Genomic DNA, 21,320 nt, shown 5'->3' with positions numbered 1-21,320 from the left:
AGGTACCGTCACTCAACATTCATGGGACACCTTAGTGCAATTGGATAGAGATTGGAGAGGATGCTGAGAGCCTTATTCCGTTTTGCTAAGTTGAATGTAGATGATGTTGTTACTCCCCCCTCCACTCCCCCCTCCGTTTTAGTGGGTATTAGGTGCTTATTGTTAAGTTAATTTTTGTTATGGAAGTACTACAGTACCTTTATGTTAGGGTATGTTGTTTTTACATTCCTAGTCCTTTTATATTAGATAAGTTAATTATTAGAAGTATGTTACTACTTTTTTTAGTTGTTATGGTTTGTTATTATTTTGTATTCTTACTATTAACATGCCAATATTATACGTTACTATTAAATTGCATTATATTAGAAAAACTATTTAAAAACACTAGATTATGATAAACAAAGGAGTACATGGTAAGCTTCTTAAGAGAATAGTATTTGAAATTTAAAATTCAAAATCACACGGTAATCAAATTTTGTATTGGGCAAATAAAAAGAATAATTTGGCAGGTGAGAAGATCAACCAACATATTAAATGCTTCTACACCATTAAATACCAAACCCTAACAAGCAAAATCTATCACCTACTTTCACTTTCCTAAAACTTTCCGAAAAAAGATGTCTTCCCAAAACATAAGTTCAACTACTCAAGGTTCTTCGGATGATCCAGTGCCAGATCCAGTATGGGAGATTGCGGCTTTGAAGGCTGAAGTGAAAGAACTTAGGCAGATTGTGAGGAATCTTGGGAATGAACTTTAGGAGCTGAGGCACGGGTTTTGGGCTTACATTGAAGAAGTCAATAATATTGATCTTTAGTATGGATGATATAGTTTTTCTGCTCTAACATGTTGGTGGTTTAGTCGTTTAATCTATGTTTTGAAAGAAGTTGTTTTAATGTTGAGATGGCCTACTTCTGTTATATGTCTTAGTTTTTGTTTTGAAACATGGTAATTTGGTTAATATAGCAAAAGGCATGCGGAATGTAAGATTTTGGATCTATTATGTTGTTACTGTCTTTGTGTTCTTGTTGAAGGCTTTTTTTTGTTGGTTTGATACACAAAAAATACTTAAAGAAAGTCTAACATTATTATGTTGTTACTGTCTTTATGTTCTTGTTGAAGGCTTTTTTTTTTGTTGGTTTGGTACACAAAAAAATACTTAAAGAAAGTCTAACATTACTTGCAAAATCATCCATATTGAGTCACTATTAGAACAACAATCTTGAAATTATGATTGGTATTTAAATAGTCCAGGTTAATTATTTTATTTTTATTAAATTTAAAATAATCACGAATTTAAGTGACATTGTTTTTAAATTTAAGTGGCATTATTTTTAAAGTTGTTACAAATTTAAGTTTTTTCACAGGTGCAAAAACTTTTAAGAACTTAAAACTGCATTCTATAAATCCAAATTCATAAAATATTGATATAATTAGATATTCATAATTAAGAGCATACAAAGTTCAAAGACGTTTCAAACCAAAACGTCTGGTAATGCATTTACAAAAGCTACGAACAATGGGTCGTCATTAACAACCACAAATTTAACAAATTCATCAGAGCTCCTAAACAACACAAAATCCAGCACATCTCCTTCTTCAAAACTTGCCCCTTCAACGAATTCTTTTCATCCATCCCGGATTCTCCTTCTTTGATCACAGGGTACAATTTTGGCTGTCCATAAGACGTTGTGATGAACAATCCTAGTGGCAGTGACTCGAGGTGGAATGTATTGAGATACAACCGTTGGCAACCACCGTAAAAAAAATAAGAATTATAAATACAATGTAATTTAACAAAAAAATAAATAATGGAAAATGTGAGTACCACATCATCCAACGTCGCATAAGATCTACTCAGCCTTATTCTGAAACGGGGGTCGGGACGGTGACTGGGATGAACTTGAGTGAAATCGGCCATTTATCAACAAAATTTTTTGCTTTGCAAAACTACTTTGTATTGAAAATGTTTAGGGTAAATAATAAGGGGCTAAACGTTCTTAAATAGGAGTAGTAAATTGGAGTGAGAAGGCACCTTTTCACCTTTCCCTCCTAAACGTTTTTCAATCCCAAAAATTTTGGATTCCCCCCATTAAGAAAGAATAATTGAATTTTTCCGAATTTTAAAATGATATTTTACTATGTTTTCTCAGATTTATAATAATTTCTATTGAACAAGTAATATGGGAGAATTTGAAACTATTTTTTTTAAGGATAATTTTGTCAAAAGTTAGGCAGAACATTCTCAATTTTGTGATTAAATCACATGTTTGAAGTCAACAAAAATAGCAAACTTCTCTTTGTTACGCAATACATACAAAAAATTGCAATACTAACAAACAAATAATGCATCATCCAGTACATTAACATTTACACTATTTTGAAACACAAAATAAAACTTCCAATTCAATTAAACGACTGGTTGGTCTGTTTGAACATCCCCACCACTACTTCTATTATAACTACCGCCACTTCTACCACCCCCTACACCTCCACCTCTTGTTTGCACTCTCACGTGCAGTGTCTTGTTGAACTTGTACCACCATTATTATCACCTCCACCGGCATTGTCACCATTGACATTAGGTCCAGTTCTCGCACTCCCTCGTGCACTTCTTCTTCTACTTGTACCACCATTATTATCAACTGCATTAGCATGATCACCTCAATTCTCATTATTTTCATTGGCATTAGGTGCACATCTAGCCCTATACCCTGGCCCACCCCCTCGCCTAAAGACGTTTTCACATCCTCCTCTACGTCTATTAATTGGTGGCCTTCCACGTGGACGAGTCTCTCTTGGGTTTCTTATGTATGTGAAATTATCATCGTCTGAATCATCTCCCCCAACATCTGGCACTAGCATATCATCATCCCAATCTAAATAGGCAGCCAGTCTGGCTTGCATTACATTTTTAAAGTCTCTAATTTTCACTTCACTATCCAATGCAACATCGCAGACCCGTCAAACCATTTCTTCGTAAGCTTTCTTCTCCGCCTCAGCTTGAGAGCTCTTTTCTACATCAAGATCTGGCCCTTCCCCAAGGTAGGTAGGTTTATCCTCACTCGATCGACTCCGGCTATGGTGTGATTCCTGGCATATGTACACAACAGTAGCTAAGGTAACAACATATGATACCTTTTGAACTCATCAGTCATGGTTGGGTAGCCACCCGAAAAGAATTTCCTCAAGTGTGGACGAACAACATCTCTTCTCCACCTTCTAATTATATACCAATCAGGGATTATGTCAATCCTCTTTCTTGACATAACTTCTAGTATATGGCAACACAAAATATAAGTAGATTCAAAGTGTTTGCAATTGCATTCCAAATATTCACTGTTTGTTCTGTATTCCACCAAGAACACAAATACATTGCCATGAAAATCATTCTTAATTGAATAATCTGCAACGTCGAACTTCTCCACAGCTTCCACCACTTCAGCATTTTCATGATTGCTCATTTCACAGTGATACTTTTTCGCTACCTGGTCCATGAAAAGATCATATATTGTACGAGTGTAATGAGTTTGTATTTGTTCCTCCCACATGAATCCAGATAAAACTTTTGCTTCTGTATACCTAGAATTAAATTTAGAAGTTAACTCTTTATCAAATTTTGCTCTCAAGGCTATCTCGTATTGCTCAACAAACTGCTTTAGTGTGCTAGAACCACTGATATAGCCATCAAAGAAAGCATGCATACCCTCACACCTTTGTGTGGACAGCAAACCAGCCCAAAAATAGTGCTTTAGGTATACAGGAACCCACTTCTCCCTTTCCAAAAACAAATTAGAGAACCATCTTCTGTTTTGTAACTCATATTTTTGAATAAATGCCTCCTATTTTCCAACAAATTCATCAATAGTAATGCTATCAAAGATTACTGCTTTAAATTCCCTCTTGGAGATTTTAGCATTATGAACTCGCTTTAGCCTGAAAGGCAACTTTGTGAAAATGTGCCAAATACAATACATCTGGATTGCGTCTGGCATCACTACTCTGATAGCTGCCTTAATACTCTAGCATTGGTCTGTCATAATAGTGGTTGGAGCTACACCATTCATGGCTCTAAGACAAGTAGAGAAGACATATTTATAAGTGTTAGCATCCTCGTTTGTAATCAAAGCACATCCAAGAAGTATGGACTGCCGGTGTTGATTCACACCAATGAATGAAGCAAACGGCATGCGCCATTGATTCACAAGGTAGGTAGTGTCAAAATATATCACTTCACAAAATTCAAGATATGCATACTTAGAATGTGTACGAACCCATACACAGTTACGTAGCCTGCCAGAATTATCGTGGTCTACTGCATAGAAAAACTCCCTATCCTTAATCTGCATGTCAAAAAAAAATCTGTTTATTGCTTCTGCATCAGTGGACAAGGTTCTCAACCTCCTCTTCCGCAAAATGTAATTTCTGCAGTCCTTGGGGGTACATCCCAAATTCTCAGGACCACCAGCTTCAACTTCCAAGAGTCTTATGCTCTTTGAAGGTCTCAAACATGCAATGTCGTGAGCAACAAGCTGCCTCTTCAAACTCCTGCTCATTTCCCTGTGTGAGGGCATAAATCGTGATAGTCTAGCATCCAACACATGATTATACTCACTTTCAACCCTAGTGACACGCCATGATGATCCATCAACCATCACAACAGCATTAACACGAGCTTTACATTCAATCCTTTTGCTCGATTTCTTTTGTTGTCCTTTCCTTGACCTATCACAAGCATAGACAACATAATTAACAAAATCACAACGTTTTTTTAACGCTGTTTTTTTCACCACACCAAACCCTTTCAATCTGGCGTGCTCTCTGTAAAATGAAAACATTGAATCTTTACTTCCAAATGTCATCCCTTCAATAGGACCTTGTAAAAATTGTTCATGTGTAAATCTCTCCTCGTTCATTCCTCCTCTAGCTTCATCTTCATCTGTCACATCATGCTCATGTTCATATTCATCCGTCAAAGGATCCTCTTCGTATTCCTCAAAGTGATCAGGAGTATTTACCTCTTCCTTTACGCGGACCAAGTTGAGCCCTTCATCCTCGCTGTCAAAGTATGTGTCTGGACCACCACCATTGAAATCCTCTGAATCTTCATCTTCATCTTCTCCAACATTAGAGAGCAAACTGTCATTACCTGCGATCCCTAAAACATTATTCAAGGTTGCCCTTATATCACCGTTTCAATGTTGTTAATGACATTTTCACCGTTGTAATCATCAGTTTCACTGTTGTAATCAACGTTTTCACTGTTGTTATTATCAACATTGAAAATGTTTGGGTCCATTTTATGTTTGTGATTTCGGCAAAGGAAGAAGAGAAAATAGTAAGAGGCAACTGTTGTGGAAGATAAAATAAAATAAAAAAGAGGCACCTGTTGTATGTAATTAGGGATTTTTCGATTGTTTAAATGGTATACCCAATTATAAAATAAAATAAAAAAGGCAAAGTATAACGTATAAATGTATAATGTAAATGTATAACGTATAAATTTATAAAAACGAGATTGCTCATCTTCTCGAGGTGTTTGAAAAATGGAAAAATTGAGCATGCCTAAGTGTAATTATGACTTAGTCTTGGAGGGAAAAAAATAAAAAAGTATTTAGAGCCAAATATTCATTAAGGATAATTAGATCTTTTTAAGTGGATTGTGCCAAATTGTGTCATTTTGAGTTGTGCCAATTAGCAGCACCCTTACATTAACCAGCAAACTACTAATATAGGAATAAAAGTACACGTGGGACCTTTTGAAAACTTTATATAGTTATTGCCTTGTTCGGTGGTTGTCTATTTGTCTGTACTCAAGGCTTCAAATTGAAATGATGTGGTCGGTAATCAGTTTGATTAGAAGGAAAAGGGCAGGGTTGGTGGTAAAATAAACGTAATTAGACAATGTAATCAAAGGCATTGAATTGATATAAGCTAAGCTGTATGGTAAAATGGAAACAAGACAAACGAACTTTTTGACTTTGTAATTAACATTAACCGTCCTTGGGTTTTACGTCAGATTTCAGACATAGCCAAATTAGGCTTTAGCTCAGGATTAGTGCATTTGAGTACTGATTATACACCCACTACATCTTAATCGCATAGACTGTCTTTTCGATAATGGTGGCACTTTCCAGGTTCCCCAAATAAAGTCAAAAAGCAACCCGATACCACTAAAAATCGAGTATGAATTTCATCTGTGATCATTTTTGTTGTAGAAAACATTCTAACTTTGAAGTTTATTATACAATTATTTTTATTACAACAAAAGGAAAAGGAAATTCAAGTATTAATATAAACAACAACGGAGATTAGTATTACAAAGCGGCACATCGAGGGATAACAACATCATACTGAGTATATTCTCACAAAGTGGGTCTGAGATGTACGCAGACTTACCTCTATCTATTGAGGGAGATTTATGAAATTATGTGAAATGTAATTAATTTATTTTGGAGTGTCATGTTAAATTTCCGATGCAAAATATAAAAATTTAGGTGAAATTTACTTGTTAGCTAACTTTATCAAAGTTGGATAAATTATGTGACAAAACATAAAAAATGATGTTTGTATGATGAGACGGTTTTTATCACATAATTTTTGTGTGATAAACTATAAAGCTTGATGACTTTTTATGTAATAAAAATATAAAAATATTTTTTTGTGTTATAATCTCAAAGTTTGATGACCAGCGGTAATTTTTAAATTTGAAGCTTATAAACTTTTTACCACCAAAAGTCGCAGTAGGATGATAAATATTCTCATCTTTCTATTTTTATAAAAGATCTCGAGTTTGAATTCACAAATAAAATCGACATTCTAAGTTCCGCACGTATGGCAATATCTCTTGTTGGAAGCTATGTAATTTTTTATTCTCGAACTTATATTAAGAGTGTGCTCCTTAAATTAATTTTTGGGGGAATTTTCCATTGTTGTGAGAGACGTGTGCCATCTTCAACTTTAATTGCGCTAGCTTTTGTGTCTTGATTCATGTCTTGAAATGACATTACGAATATTCAAATAGTTTGTACATGACATTGTGGACTTTATGTGGTGAAAAAGTTATTGACAATAATTCGATAAATAGTGGAACGATTTTGAAACAGATAAGACTCTGTTGAACTTTTAAGAGGAGATGAGATAAGTTTAGTAGGTTAGTTCGACCTCAATAAGCGTTAATAATTAATTATCTCAAAGTGAGTTGTGAAAATATATGTAGACTTAAAAGCTTATTATATGTTACAAAATCATGTAAGCGGAGTTACTAATCTTTCTAGAACATTCACCTAAAATTTAATAGTACTCGGAGGCTGAGCTAGAAAAGTCCGTCTCTGCTGAAATCAATAACTTTGAATCAAATTTAATATTTATATTAAGAAAATTATTAAATATATATAAAAAATAAATTTAAAATCCGATTATTACTATCTCCTATCAATGTTCTAAAATTAAAAACTCATAAGGTTAATGTCCGGCATCAGCCTCTCCTAAATAGTACCACAAGAGTTATGTTGAATGTATAAGATGTCATCTTCCTTAACTAGAGATCTCGGCTTTGATTCCTCAAAATGTTTGGTAGAAATTATTTTTTTAATTGATCTTACCTGATAAAAATTTAAAAGAATTAAAATACCAAAGCTAATATCAAATACAGGATGGAAAATAACAAATTTATTAATATTAGGACATGGAAAAAAGAGAAGTGAATATGAAGGATGAAAATGTTGAAAGAAGGTAGGCAGGCAATAGGCAAAACCCATACCAATACAGAGAGGAGAAATGTCAGAAAAGTTAAAAGATTGATTTGGGGGTACAAGACCAGATGTCGGGGCTATGGTTGGATTTGGCTGAAAGTTGTCGGTCCATGACGGCAGCTCATTTTTTTTCAGTAGAGTAGAAAACCAGACAGGCACATCTCACCCAATGGGTGCCGTTTGATTCTTCACCACTGTGCATTGAAAATGAAACAAATTAAGTACACTAGTTATTGAATATAATAGTATCATTAGTTTGAACCGTAATATTCCACCCGTCCACACTTTAATAAAAATATACGTATATTAAAAAATTAATAATGTAATATGAAATTTACTAAATTACCCTATATCATAAAAATAGAGTACTTTTTCCTCTTGATTCTCGGATGCACAAGTAGTAACATTGAGAATCCAACAATACCAAGTTATTATGTAACTTTTCCAATCATCATTTAGATGTTATTTTAACTTGTCAATTTTTGTCTAATGGTAGAGCTAAAAAAAATTAGCCAATATATATCTTGGTTTCCTAAAGTAACACTTATTATGTCCTAAAGTAACACTTATTATGGGACAATTCTTTTTTGGCTAAGATGACACTTATTACGGGACAAAGAGAGTATTAAGGATTGTGCTGGGATGAATATAACTTATCTTATCTTTCTTAACTAAAGGTCTTGGTTCGAGACTTCAAGTCCTAAGAATAACGTGCAGCGCGAATTCAAATCCATCGGGGCCCAAAAGCGAATACCGAACACCAGTGAAAAAATTAAAAAAACATAGCGGAACATTCTAAAATATAAACAATAGTTAATATATATATATATATATATATATATATATATATATATCATTTTTGGCCCCTCGATTATTGCTAAATTTTTGCTCTAGTTTGTGATACTTGACTTAGCACATTTAACCTTTAATTAATTGAAATGTGCACTTTAATCTCTTTGCTCGTGGATGTTCACAAAATTATCATAATTATTAACCTTTTCACCACTTAATTACTCTTATTTTATGTTAGGCTTGTCTTATAACTCTAAAACAGTGTTGTAAAAGGCGTTTTCGGGGCGAGCCCTGGAGCGGAGCGTACCAAAAATGCCCTGGGGCGATGGGTCGGGGCGAAAGTCCCAAAAGACGTACGCCCAGCGATTCGGGGCGTACGCCCGGGCGTTTGGGGCGAGTTTTTTTTATTGGGTGTATTGGGGCATAAGCCCAGAAAACTTCTTCAAACTAAAATGAAATTTGTTAAATAAATCCTTAGTATAATGTCCAAATTCTCAAAAGTCAACATGTAATTACTCAAATGTTTTAAAAAGGAACTGAAACATTAAATTTAAAAGTCAAAACCTTTTTTTATTGCTAGAATGTCTAATATATGTTCTTTTCCAATTATTTATCTTGTCTTTTACTATCTCAAAAAAGTAACGAGCAGTCATTTGTACTTGTGAGTAGCGTATAATAGATTGTTCTAATTAATTTTTTTTTTGGGGTGGAGCATATATATATACATACATATACATATATATATATATATATATATATAACTTATATATATATATATATATATATATATAACTTATTTATAGTTTTCTTCAATTTTTTATGCTATTTCACCTATTTAAAAGTATTTATTATAATTATATCATTTTATAAAATACTAAAAATTAAAACCCCATGGGGCTTACGCCCCTTGCAACACTGCTCTAAAATAGTTCAAACGTAACATACTTACTACATAAATTAACCAAAATAGCAGATTTTAAATAATTAAAGATTAAATATACTTGATCAGATATTACAAGGACCAAAAATCAAAATTTATCAATATGGGGTGCGGGTGGGGGGGGGGGGGGGGGGGGGGAACCAAAATTGCTATTACCCATATTAACAAAATGATATATAAATTGAAAAAATGTGAAATTTACATTGAATCCTAATTTCAAATTCCAATCATTAAAAGAACTCTATGTAAAAGAACATATATTTTCTAACATTGTAGGGATCTAATAGCTCAGTTGGTTGGTTACTTGAACTTTCACCTTAATGGTGAGGGCTCGAATACCCAGTTATAATCTTCTCTCACATTTTTGTTGGAAATCTTACAGAAAATACTTGATCACGAACACTTGCACGAAATTCTTGAAAGCTTGAGACATGTCCGAAGACACTGTCCTTAAGGATATTTCACCCGATATAGGTGTATCCCAGAATTCAACAAGCTCTTCTAGTATAAAACTAGGAGCCAGAATCTAACAAATATTAAAGAAGAAAACCCAGCACACTATAATATTGGAAGAATTATTCTCATCACGTCCAAAAGAAACAGGACTTGAATATATATATATATATATATATATATATATATATATATATATATATATATATATATATATAATAGAAGAAGAATTTCTATTGATCTGTTTTTCACTCTCCATAAGTGATAAACCCCAATGAATATATAAGCAACAAAATGTGAGGTATAACGTTGATTAGAGAGGAACGTTGCTATTGTAGATTAGTAAAAGCCTTTTAAAGCTATTCATACCTCATTCATAGTAATTGTCAAGAATCAGCAATCTGATAACGTTAGAGTACTTAATTCAAATATAATGGCTAATAAAGGTGAGGTGATTAATGACTATTAATGAATAAATAATATGTTTAACTTATTTTTGAGATACAAGATTTATTTTCTCAACAATCCCCCATATATCTCAAAAGGAAAAGAAGGAGAAAGAATATTTTGCTGGGTAATTTCCACATACGAGTACAATGCATCGAATCTGGTGTCGCGTAGACTATGAACCAGATATAGATAAAATAAGATTATACTTACAGAATAATTGGTGAAGTTTAGAACTTCTATGAACCAAGAATTCTTTTGTAAGTCCAGCGTCTTATTCTATCACATTATACTCCCACAATATTTGTCGTTATCGCGGTTTTGCGCTAAGAGGTCATACGCGTGTCCTGATATTCATGAGTGCTCTAGAAATCCATTACAATTTCATAAGAGCGGCACTACTGCATACTCATATGGGTCCACCCATCAGGTGTACTTGCAGAACAATACACCACCTCTAAAGAATATGGTAATGGATTAAGAGTTCATAACTCAACCTCACTTTGCCTTGCAAAACTGCACTATATTCACACACCATTGGAAGGAACATAATCTAATAGTGCATTTTGATCAACTAATGACTTGTTATTACCCATATGAACCTAATTCATGGGATCTCCAATTACATAGGTTGGGTTACCATCATTGTTGATTTTCTCAATTGACAAAAGTTTCATTCCCCTCGATGTTTCTTTTAGTCCCGTGAATCGGCCAAATTCACCTCAGACTTCACATAATTTATAGACTCATCTTTTAGCAGCTGCTTTATCACATTATGTCGACACAAATAATATTGACTTTGCTCCATAATACATGCTAAGTAGTTTCTTAACCACTCAGCCTCATAACCAACCAACTCCAAAGCCTCAATTCAGATATCATTATCTATATAGTAATAATGCTTTGTTTGGTTATTTTACCTCCACGAAAGGTGAACACATAGTTTCTAGTGAATTTTATCTCATTTGAATCAAAGATCCATATCATCATTGTATCTCTCTAATAGAACGGAAAATCCATTTACTACCATGATTCGTGGTATCACATCAAAATATTATTTCAATAGCTTCTTTCCAAAACTTTATTTTCAAAAACATTTTGAATAACAAAAGTCCACGTGCAATGTTATCATAAAAATTCTTTCAAGATAACTCTAGTAAGACCATGACCCCCACATTTTAAAAAATTTAAGTTAGGGAAATAATATTTTCATAAATAATGACATTGTAACCCCAACATTTTCAAAACTTTTAAGATAAGGTAATACTATTTTCAAAACTCATAAGAAGTGTTACTAATTTCTCATAAGACATTTCATCATATAAATAACAAACTAATAATATAACTTCACTCAAATAATTATGTAAAATTAACTCCCACTATGTCATCATCAACAAATATTTTAAGAAAGCAATATGAGAGAAGTAAGTATCAATATCCCTTGTATTTTTGTCATTTAAATTAAAACATAGTAAACACAAATAAATTATGGTTGTAATATTACTCAAAAAATATTATTTTGGTTGACACAACCTTAACATACTCAAATAAAACTCACTCCATTCCCCCCCCCCCCCCCCACCTACCCCCAACCCCCACCCCCCAAATATGAGCAAGAAGAACTCTTCTTTTTCAACTAGGGTTTAAATCACAAATATTTGTTTGCACAAAGATGCTTAGTAGCACCACAATCATCTAACACCCAATCTCTCATATTAGCCACAAGATTCACTTGAGAAATGACCGCAATAATTATATCATCCGCTTGGTCAAATTATTTTTCCTTAGCGGGTTTATCAATTCTCCTAATCTTCTTCTACATATAGGAATATATGGCTTAATTTGCCCCACACAAAACAATTGTTATTTTCATTAAAAACTTGATAATCAATTTTCAGAATCTCATTGTAAATCACTAGCCAAACAATATTGGACACTCTCATATTATTTTTTCCTTTGAGCTAACACACTTCAAACACAAGTTGTATATCAAGAAATATGATAATGTGCACGAAAAAGATTAGCTGAAGAACGACATGCTTCACATCCTTTATTACACAATATGCTTATAGTTATGACAGGATATCAAAACTTAAAGCAGAACCATCCAATTAAATTAAAGAAACCGGTGAAATAAAAAATGTAGACCAAAGTAGGTGCCATGTCTCTAGATATATTATGTGGAGCAACATACTATCAAGTCTCAATGACCTTATCATAATACTGTCTATTTCTTTTTGGTATCCCTTTGAGATATCAATACACTAGTCATTCAGTAACAGATTTTTGCCACAAAATCTCAATATTGAAAAGCTCAAAAATTTGCCAGTGTTACTTTTGGTATCTTTCGTATTCAACTATCAATGTAATTTCTTAAACAAATAATTTTTTATGCCCCATATGTTGAATTACATATCTATAGAAAGTCCAAATTTAAAGTCTTAGGCACATTCAAATACGAGCAAAAGCATGCCTGGAAATTAGACAGATTGTACTAAATTATTCTCTTTCAATTTTCCATAAGAATAAAGCATTAGATATCCTTAAGACAGTGCCTTCGGACATGCCTCAAGCTTTTAAGAATTTCATACAAGTGTTCGTGATCAAGTAGAGGCATGTCCGAAGACACTGTCCTTAAGGATTATTTCACCCAGTATAGGTGTATCCCCCAGGATTCAGCAAGCTCTTCTAGTATAAAACTAGGAGCCAGAATCTAACAACGATTAAAGAAAACCCAGCACCCTATAATATTGGAAGAATTATTCTCATCACGTCCAAAAGAAACAAGACTTGAATATATATATATATATATATATATATATATATATATATATATATATATATATATATATATATATATATATATATATATATAATAGAAGAAGAATTTCTATTGATCTGTTTTCACTCTCCATAAGTGATAAACCCAAATGAATATATAGGCAACAAAATGTGAGGTATAACGTTGATTAGAGAGGAACGTTGTCATACCTCTTCAAGAATCAACAATCTGATAACGTTAGAGTACTTAATTCAAATATAATGGCTAATAAAGGTGAGGTGATTAATGATTATTAATAAATAAATAATATGTTTAACTTATTTTTGAGATATAAGAATTATTTTCTCAACAATTTCCCCTTCCCCTCCCCCTTATGTAATTAAAAAAATTAAAAAATATATTTTCTTAACACCAAAATTACTTAAAACCTCCATTTGTCAATCGCAAAAGGGAACACATTGTCATGAGAAAAGAAAAGGGCAAAAAGAACTAGCTAGTGAGGTAATGTGGGTTGGAAATGTTCCTTGATATCACAATTTTTTTCCCACTTCTTCTTCTTTTCCACCATTAGTTGATTGGTATAAGTTGTCATTATTCTCATCATCTTTTTGGTCGGTTATCATTCTCATAATTTAATCACTGTATAATTCGTTATTGTTTTTGCTTACATTATTGAGGCTCTGTATAATTTGAAAATTTCTACGCCCAGTGGTCTAAAATATATACTAATTCACAATTATTTTCTCTCCTTTCAACTTAGAATTGTAGCTAATTACAAAATCGAATGATTTCCTCTTCCGCTCCCCCCCCCCCCCCCCCAACACCCAACAAGCTATATGACCACATATTTAACGTTTGAGGTTCAAAAATATTTTTTCGGACAAAACATCTAACTTTTAATGGATATTAGTAATCAGTCCTTAAATTTTTGGCACATTATTTGTATACTTTAGAAATCTTTAAGTTGTAGTTTTCCATAATCAAAAGATTAATGAACATTTTAAAAAATCATAGTAAAAGAGCAGAAAAATACAGTTCAAATTGATCCTACGGATTCTGTTGCTTTTACGTTCAAGTCTATTTGTATGCTTTGACTTGAAAAAATGAAATTGACCATTGTTGTCGGATTGTTGTATTTCGTGGAAACACGTCAAGAGTATTAAAGAAGGTATAAATCTCCTTAAAAAAGAACCAGAGTACATATGCACCTCAAATTAAAAGAGATTGTTTCTTCAAATGAACTTATACTTTCAGGAAATTAGTTTAAATTAAAATGAAGGGTGGAAGCTACTTAAATAATTGAAATCCAATAGACTCCTAATGTGCTCGTCCTCATGAACTTTTTTCCATGCCCTTTCCCACATTTCAATTCTAATTTAAGTAAAACATATTTCAACAAACTTGTACTCAGATGGCATAAATGGTTCATTGTCCTTTTGTAGTTCCAACTATTTTCCCCTTTCGTGTATGCAATTTGTGTTGGTCACTCTGTTCTAACCAGGAAATGTAAATAATAATTTTTAACAAATTAAAGTTGTACTCCGAGCCCACAAAATTATTACGTGTTTTAAAGAATTTAATTCACTTACATTATTCGAGGTATCATATTAGTTTTTTTTAAAGATAAAATACAATTACCTTAAAATACAATTACAGGAAAAGCGATACTTCAAATTCCAGCATACTTCGTACGCCAAGAACTAAACAAATCTCATGACTCTGTTTCGTTTGAAAACCATGCAAAGAAAAAGGTAAAGAATTCGGAAATCCATGAAAAGTTTGACGCAAAACCTCTAAATTTATAACCAATAAATAGGCGAACCAGTGTCTTTTTAAATAAATGGCAGTGCCTTTTCGAAAAAACTCGGAGCCTTTATGGGAAAAAGGCGTGGAAAATAATGAAAGAAACGGAAGTCGAGTCGAATGACGATGGCGATATGAGGGCTTGCCTTCTTCCCAATTCTTTAAGCCAGTGTGGAAGTACTTTCCTAAAATAATTTTTCTCTTTTCTCTAATATGCAATGACGGAGCTAAGATTTTCACTAAAGGGATTCAAAATATAAAAATGTAAACGGACGAAGAAGCCAAAAGGAGTTCAACACCTACTATATATACATAAAAAATAATTTTAATCGTGTATAAATAATATTTTTCTGTTGAACACATTTTAATTAATAAAAAATAAATGTTATGCATCATATATCACAAGGATCAAATGCAGAATTTATCAATAGCTTAAAGAACCAAAATGCTATTATTCCTACAAAACAACTTTTGAGTGGTTTTAAAGTACAATCAAACCTCTCTATAATGATAGCGTTTGTCTGAAAACTTCATGGCTGCTATAGTAAGGTGCTGTTATTTATGTATACTGACATTTGATGTTTAGATCTCATTTAGCTATTATAGTACGCAAACAATTATTTTTCTATACTTTTTATGTTACAAACAAAAACAATATACTTGTTAATTTTAAAATCTCAATTGATTTTGTTTCTCATTAATTATTGAAAAGACTAATAAATCCATAACTAGTTGTACCATACTGATAAAAAATTAAAATCTAAGGGAACATATGCATTTAAAAGTAATTAGGAATTTAAACATTTCAAGTTTGATGTAAGAATTCTACAATTGTAGGTTGTTTCATAAATTTCAGTCTCTTAGTAATAATATAACGCTTGAATTGATGAAGAATCCTGTCCAAAATTTCAGCAAAAGGAAAGTCAATAGCTTTTCCTTAAAGGTTGTCCAAGAGCTTAACAATTGACTCTCCTATCTCCAAGTAGCAGTAGGTTGAAGCTTTTCACCAACAATTTTGTTGTCACATAATATATTTCTTACAAAATATTATTATACGATATTTGAGTATACCTGTTACAGAGAGATAATTTTACAAAGAGTGTACAGCTATAATGAATGTCATTATTGTTATAGGTAAAATGTTGTTATAGAGAAGTAAACTATAACATGAAAAATAAGTTCCGGAGAAAAACAGACCCTTATAGTGAAATGTTGTTATAACGAATGACAATTATAGAGAGGTTTGACTCTATTGTAACAACTGACTGACAAGGTTTACAAAAATATATTAACGTGAAGGGCATGTGCCTTGTCTGGGTTTAACTAATAAGACAACCTGAACATTTTGGGGATTTTCTTTCGTCATTTAGGAAACGAAAGAGGGCCAAAATTACCTTTGAATTTTTGAAAATAGTTTATTTATACTCTTCGTTATATTTTTGGGCCAATTGTGCCCTTACCGTTATACTATGGGCCAAATATACCCCTGAATTTTCGGAAATAGTTTGTTTGTACCCTTCGTTATACTATGGGTCATAGTATAACGGTAAGGGCACAATTGATACAATAGTATAACGAAGGGTACAAATAAACTATTTCTGAAAATTCAGGGGTATATTTGGCCCATAGTATAACGGTAAGGGCACAATTGACCCAATAATATAACGAAGGGTATAAATAAACTATTTTCGAAAATTCAGGGGTAATTTTGGCCCTTTTCCGTTTAGGAAAATATGGCTGATATCAAGTTTCAATTTGCAAAAGTTCAGTTTTGTGTTTGATTTTAAATCTAAGTTGAAAAAATAGAAAATTAATAAATCTTTTTTTGGTCCAACTAAAGTGATAAATCTTATGTATACTTTTCTAAATAATGTCCAAAAATTTATCGTGATTTGATAGTTTGAACATTGAAGATAATAGTTGACTGCCAGAACCATAAGAATTGCTTGCTTCTTATTTATTATATTAAAAAAACATAGTATATTTGAATTTTGAAGAAGTCCATTAGAAGCTCAAAAGAGGTATTAGGGGAATATAAGATCTGAAAATTCTAATAAAAATCAAAACCAAAATAAAACCCAAACGGGTTAAATTTGAGAAAGCTCGAAGTCGATTCAATTCACCCCCAAGAATGCACAGAAAATGTAATATTTACAATTGAATTGGTAAAAATTTAAGCTCAAAATTTAAACCGAGTTCACTAAATTTTTTGAATATATTATCAATTTACTTAAGCTTATTGTTAAAAATATCCAGATTTTGTGCTTCTTCAAGTTTTCTATGTTTAACTATATATATGACGGCCCTCTTCTTTAAAAGTCTTTGTGGAAGTTGGAGAAACGAAATAAAAGTGATAAATCGGCCAGTGGACCATATCCCCTGGGGTGCTTGAAACAATTTTACTTGAACTTGTAAAATGAGAAATTAATAATTATGTAATCAAAATCCACTAAATATATTAGACGTCCCTTATATAGCCTGTCAACTAATTAGTTCTTGTCAAAATCGTTTTCAATGACAGCTTTCTTATATACTTCAATTACTTTACGCTTCGAAAATTTATTGAAAAAAGACATCTTGCAGTTTCATAAAGAATTGGCCAACAATAAAACCCAAGTGGCTTATTTTCAAGAAATGTGACTGATTTTCTCTGAATTAGTGTGAGTTTGTATGCATCTACAAACTCTGGTACAACCACAAACTAGCTTGTTACCTCTAATAAGTCCATAATGCATATTGTTCTTTCTAGTCCAATAAATATCATGGATTTTTTTATTTAAATAACGCACAGTTCAAAATATACATACCATATAAATTTGTGTTATGTCGTATATAAATCATAAAGTTTTATTCAATTTTTATCTAAGATTCACTAAACTTGTCACATGCATCCTATCATCGGAAAACTGCTAGTCCTTGATCCGCCCTCTATTATAGGCATCACATGCATAATTCATAGTTAGGAATTTAGAAAACTGCTAGTCCTTGATCCGCCTTTAGGCATCACATGCATAATTCATAGTTAGGAATTTAGCATAATTCGTTGATGTTTGCTTTACCATTTGTAATGATCATAAAAGTTTGAGTAGTATGCATATGCATGGTTCGTTCTGATCATACCTTAGTGATCTTTTAGGCTACTTCAAAAAGAGTCTAGAAGCAAGTATACAAATGAAACATCTTATATGCCATATACAGTGGACGGTTATTTCTTTGCTTGTCATATGCATTTTATCTTCGAAAACTAGCTAAGTTAGAAGTATGACCATTTTTAACCCACTCATACTAGTCATTTAAGGTGAAATGTCTTAAAAGATCACATCTTAAATTTTAGCGTGAAATCTGAACTAATTCAGTATATTTTATTTCAATTAACTATATTAAAGCCCCGGGTATACCAATATTAAATTATTAATCACTTAGGGCCTGTTTGGAAAGCCACCCAGGTAATTGGAATTGGGTGTAATTACACAGTTTGGCCTGTTTGTTTGATCAAGTAATTACACAGTTAGGTGGGAATTGGGTGTAATTGACAGGGTGTAATTACACTCTCCAATTCTCAAGGGGGGGGGGGGGGGGGGGGGGGGGGGCTGAGAATTGAGTGTAATTACAGGGTTACTTTTTAGTTTATTTATTTTTTTATTTTAATTTATTTTTATTTTTAATTTATTTTATTTCTATTATTTTAATTTTTTTAATTTTTAATATTTTTTTATTTCTATTATTTTAATTTCTTTTTTATTTTTACTTTTTTATTATTTTTATTTTTTAAAATGTATTTTTCTTTTTATATTATTTATTTTCATTTTCTTTCTTTTCATTCCCAACTTTTATTTCTTGTGATTCCATGTAATTGCTCGTATTTTTTATTTTTTATTTTATTCATTAGCATAACCGTGTTATTATTCTAATATTTGAAACTACACCTCTTAATATTGGAAAGAATGAGTTATTAACAAACTTGACATATAATGGGTGACGTTATTAAAGTAGAATTTCATTGTGAATGGGGTTATGGACTTATATTTTTCCTTTCTTTTGAATTAATTATTTAAATTACGTTGGAATTTACTTATGTAATGTTGGAATTTGACATAAGAGTATTATGTTGAACTTTTTCTTTTGATTTTGAATTTAGGTTATATTTTGAATTTTAAGTTATTTGCTTTCACATTGCATGTTGTTTATTTTTCACTTACATTTGATGGATTTTTTGTGTCAAACATTTGAATAATGTTATGGCATTATATTTATTAATATTATTTTTTTGTCAAACATCCAATCCATGATGTTCTCACAAAAAAAGTATTCTTTTAAGTTTTATAATTAATTAAAATTAAATATTAATTTGAAAATATATATATCAATTATTTTTGTTACAATATTAGTTACAAATATATGATTATTAATTAATATATTTTCAAGGAACAATGTGTTATTAAATAACTAATTTAATATCATTTATAAAGGCAATATTTTTTAAATATTAATTTTAAATTTTTTATAATTAAACTGACTGTGTAATTACACTTGTGCAACCAAACAGCACGCTTGTAATTACACTGTAATTACGTTATGACAAACAAACAGGTCGTTGTAATTACACTACTGTGTAATTACTAGGCTGTGTAATTACTACCCTAGTAATTACACCAATTCCAATTACCAGGTGGCTTTCCAAACAGGCCCTTAGTTTGTGTTTGCCTTTAAATCTGGTTTATTTTTGGAAATATGCGTTTAGGAAAAAAATCAATCTAAAAGTTGCATATCCAGTTTCCTTATAAATGCATTTGGTGATAATTTACCTAAGAGTTATTTTCGGTTTCTGAATACATTTTAATATGCTTTCCGAAGAAATGGAATCTGTGGTCGAAACAAACAAGATAGTTTCTAAATATTGACAAACATTTCTTGTCCAAACAAGCCTAGGTATGAATATTTAAAAACAAACATGAAGTAAGAATAAATGTTGGCATTCATTTGCTAGGAGACAGATGACGTTTAAGCATACAAAAGTAAATAAGAATAACTGTTTACTAGCATGGAGCCAATTTAAGCACCCCCAATTAAATGAGAATAACTGTTAGCATGGAGCTAATTTAAGCACATAATTAATTGTGATTCAATGCTACAGTAGCATGTAACCAAACTTTTGCTTGATTGACCAACCTTCTGATAAACAAAAAATTGTTTATTTTAGAGAGTTGGCATTGTCTAGCCAAGCCGATATAAGTCGTTTTCGGAAATTGACTTCTTCTCGAAAATATTTTTGAAGAAATGCGATCTGCCTAAATTAATGAGATGATCTTTTCAAAAAACATGATCACGAGAAAAATGGACTTTCCTAAAAGAAAAAGTAATCAGTTTTATCATCCAGACGACAAAAGACCAATTTCGACACAATAAAGGAATTTGTCTACTTCTGAATTTCGATTAATTGAATGAGTGTACTAGTTATTCGTATATAAATCTCTTCAAATTGGGCTTATTGCTATTACCAAACACAAATTACTGCTCTAATATTATTAGAAGTATTTTTGCAACTGAATAACCAAATGTAAACTAATACTCTTTTGATAAAAAGTAATTTCTAAAATAATCAAATTAAAAAAAATTTAAGAACTATTTGTATGAATCTTTAATATCCATATCACTTCATTTAGTAGGCGGTTGGCCATGAAAATCAAATACTTTTCACTTTATTTGGTATTTTTGGAGTTAGAGTTAAAGATGGAGTCGTGTTTGATTATAGTTTTTGCAAAGAATATTTGATTGTTTGAAATTTGAATGTGTTGGTTTTGAAGTGTTTTTCAAATTCCAAATACAACTTCAAGTTGTATTTGAAATTTTCATGACTAAACATTGATTTTCAAATAAAGTGAAAATATTTTCTGGGAAAACGCACCTCACTTAATACTCATTAATAACCCGTTCGGCCATGAGAATTTCACTTTTTACGATTTGTTTTATTTTATTTGAAAATCAGTGTTTGATCATAAAAATTTCAAATACAACTTAAAGTTAGAAAACACCTAAGACCCTATTTTTACATTTTTCACTTTCAGTATATTCAAACAATCAAATATTCTTTATAAAAAAACTATAATCAAATACAACATCATCAACTTCAATTTTAAATAAAGTGAAAAAATATTTGATTTTTATGGCTAAACGCCTACTTAATATTTTTTTTTGGTTGAGAAAACAGGAAAAAAGCAACTCCATTTCAGTAAAAAGCTGGAAAATAATAGAAAGAGAAGAGCGCGGGGGTGGGGGTGGGGAGAGTCTGGTAATGTGACAGTGTGTGGGCAAAAATAGGGTGGCGCACAATAAAGTAAAACAGTAGTTGTA

General features: G+C 31.7%; 1 protein-coding gene across 1 annotated transcript; it reads right to left on the bottom strand.

Moving 5' to 3' along the window:
• Positions 1 to 2,662: 2,662 nt before the first annotated feature.
• Positions 2,663 to 5,297, bottom strand: LOC132631214 (protein FAR1-RELATED SEQUENCE 5-like). The gene is made up of 4 exons (XM_060346809.1): positions 5,219 to 5,297; positions 4,057 to 5,156; positions 3,137 to 3,840; positions 2,663 to 2,936 (listed from the first exon to the last, which is right to left on the bottom strand). The coding sequence occupies exons 1-4, from the start codon at positions 5,295 to 5,297 to the stop codon at positions 2,663 to 2,665; spliced, it is 2,157 nt and encodes a 718-aa protein (XP_060202792.1).
• Between the last annotated feature and the right edge of the window lie 16,023 nt (positions 5,298 to 21,320).

The sequence above is a fragment of the Lycium barbarum genome, chromosome 3 (assembly GCF_019175385.1).
Source record: "Lycium barbarum isolate Lr01 chromosome 3, ASM1917538v2, whole genome shotgun sequence".
NCBI lineage: Eukaryota > Viridiplantae > Streptophyta > Magnoliopsida > Solanales > Solanaceae > Lycium > Lycium barbarum.
This window is presented reverse-complemented; position numbering and strand designations above follow the sequence as displayed.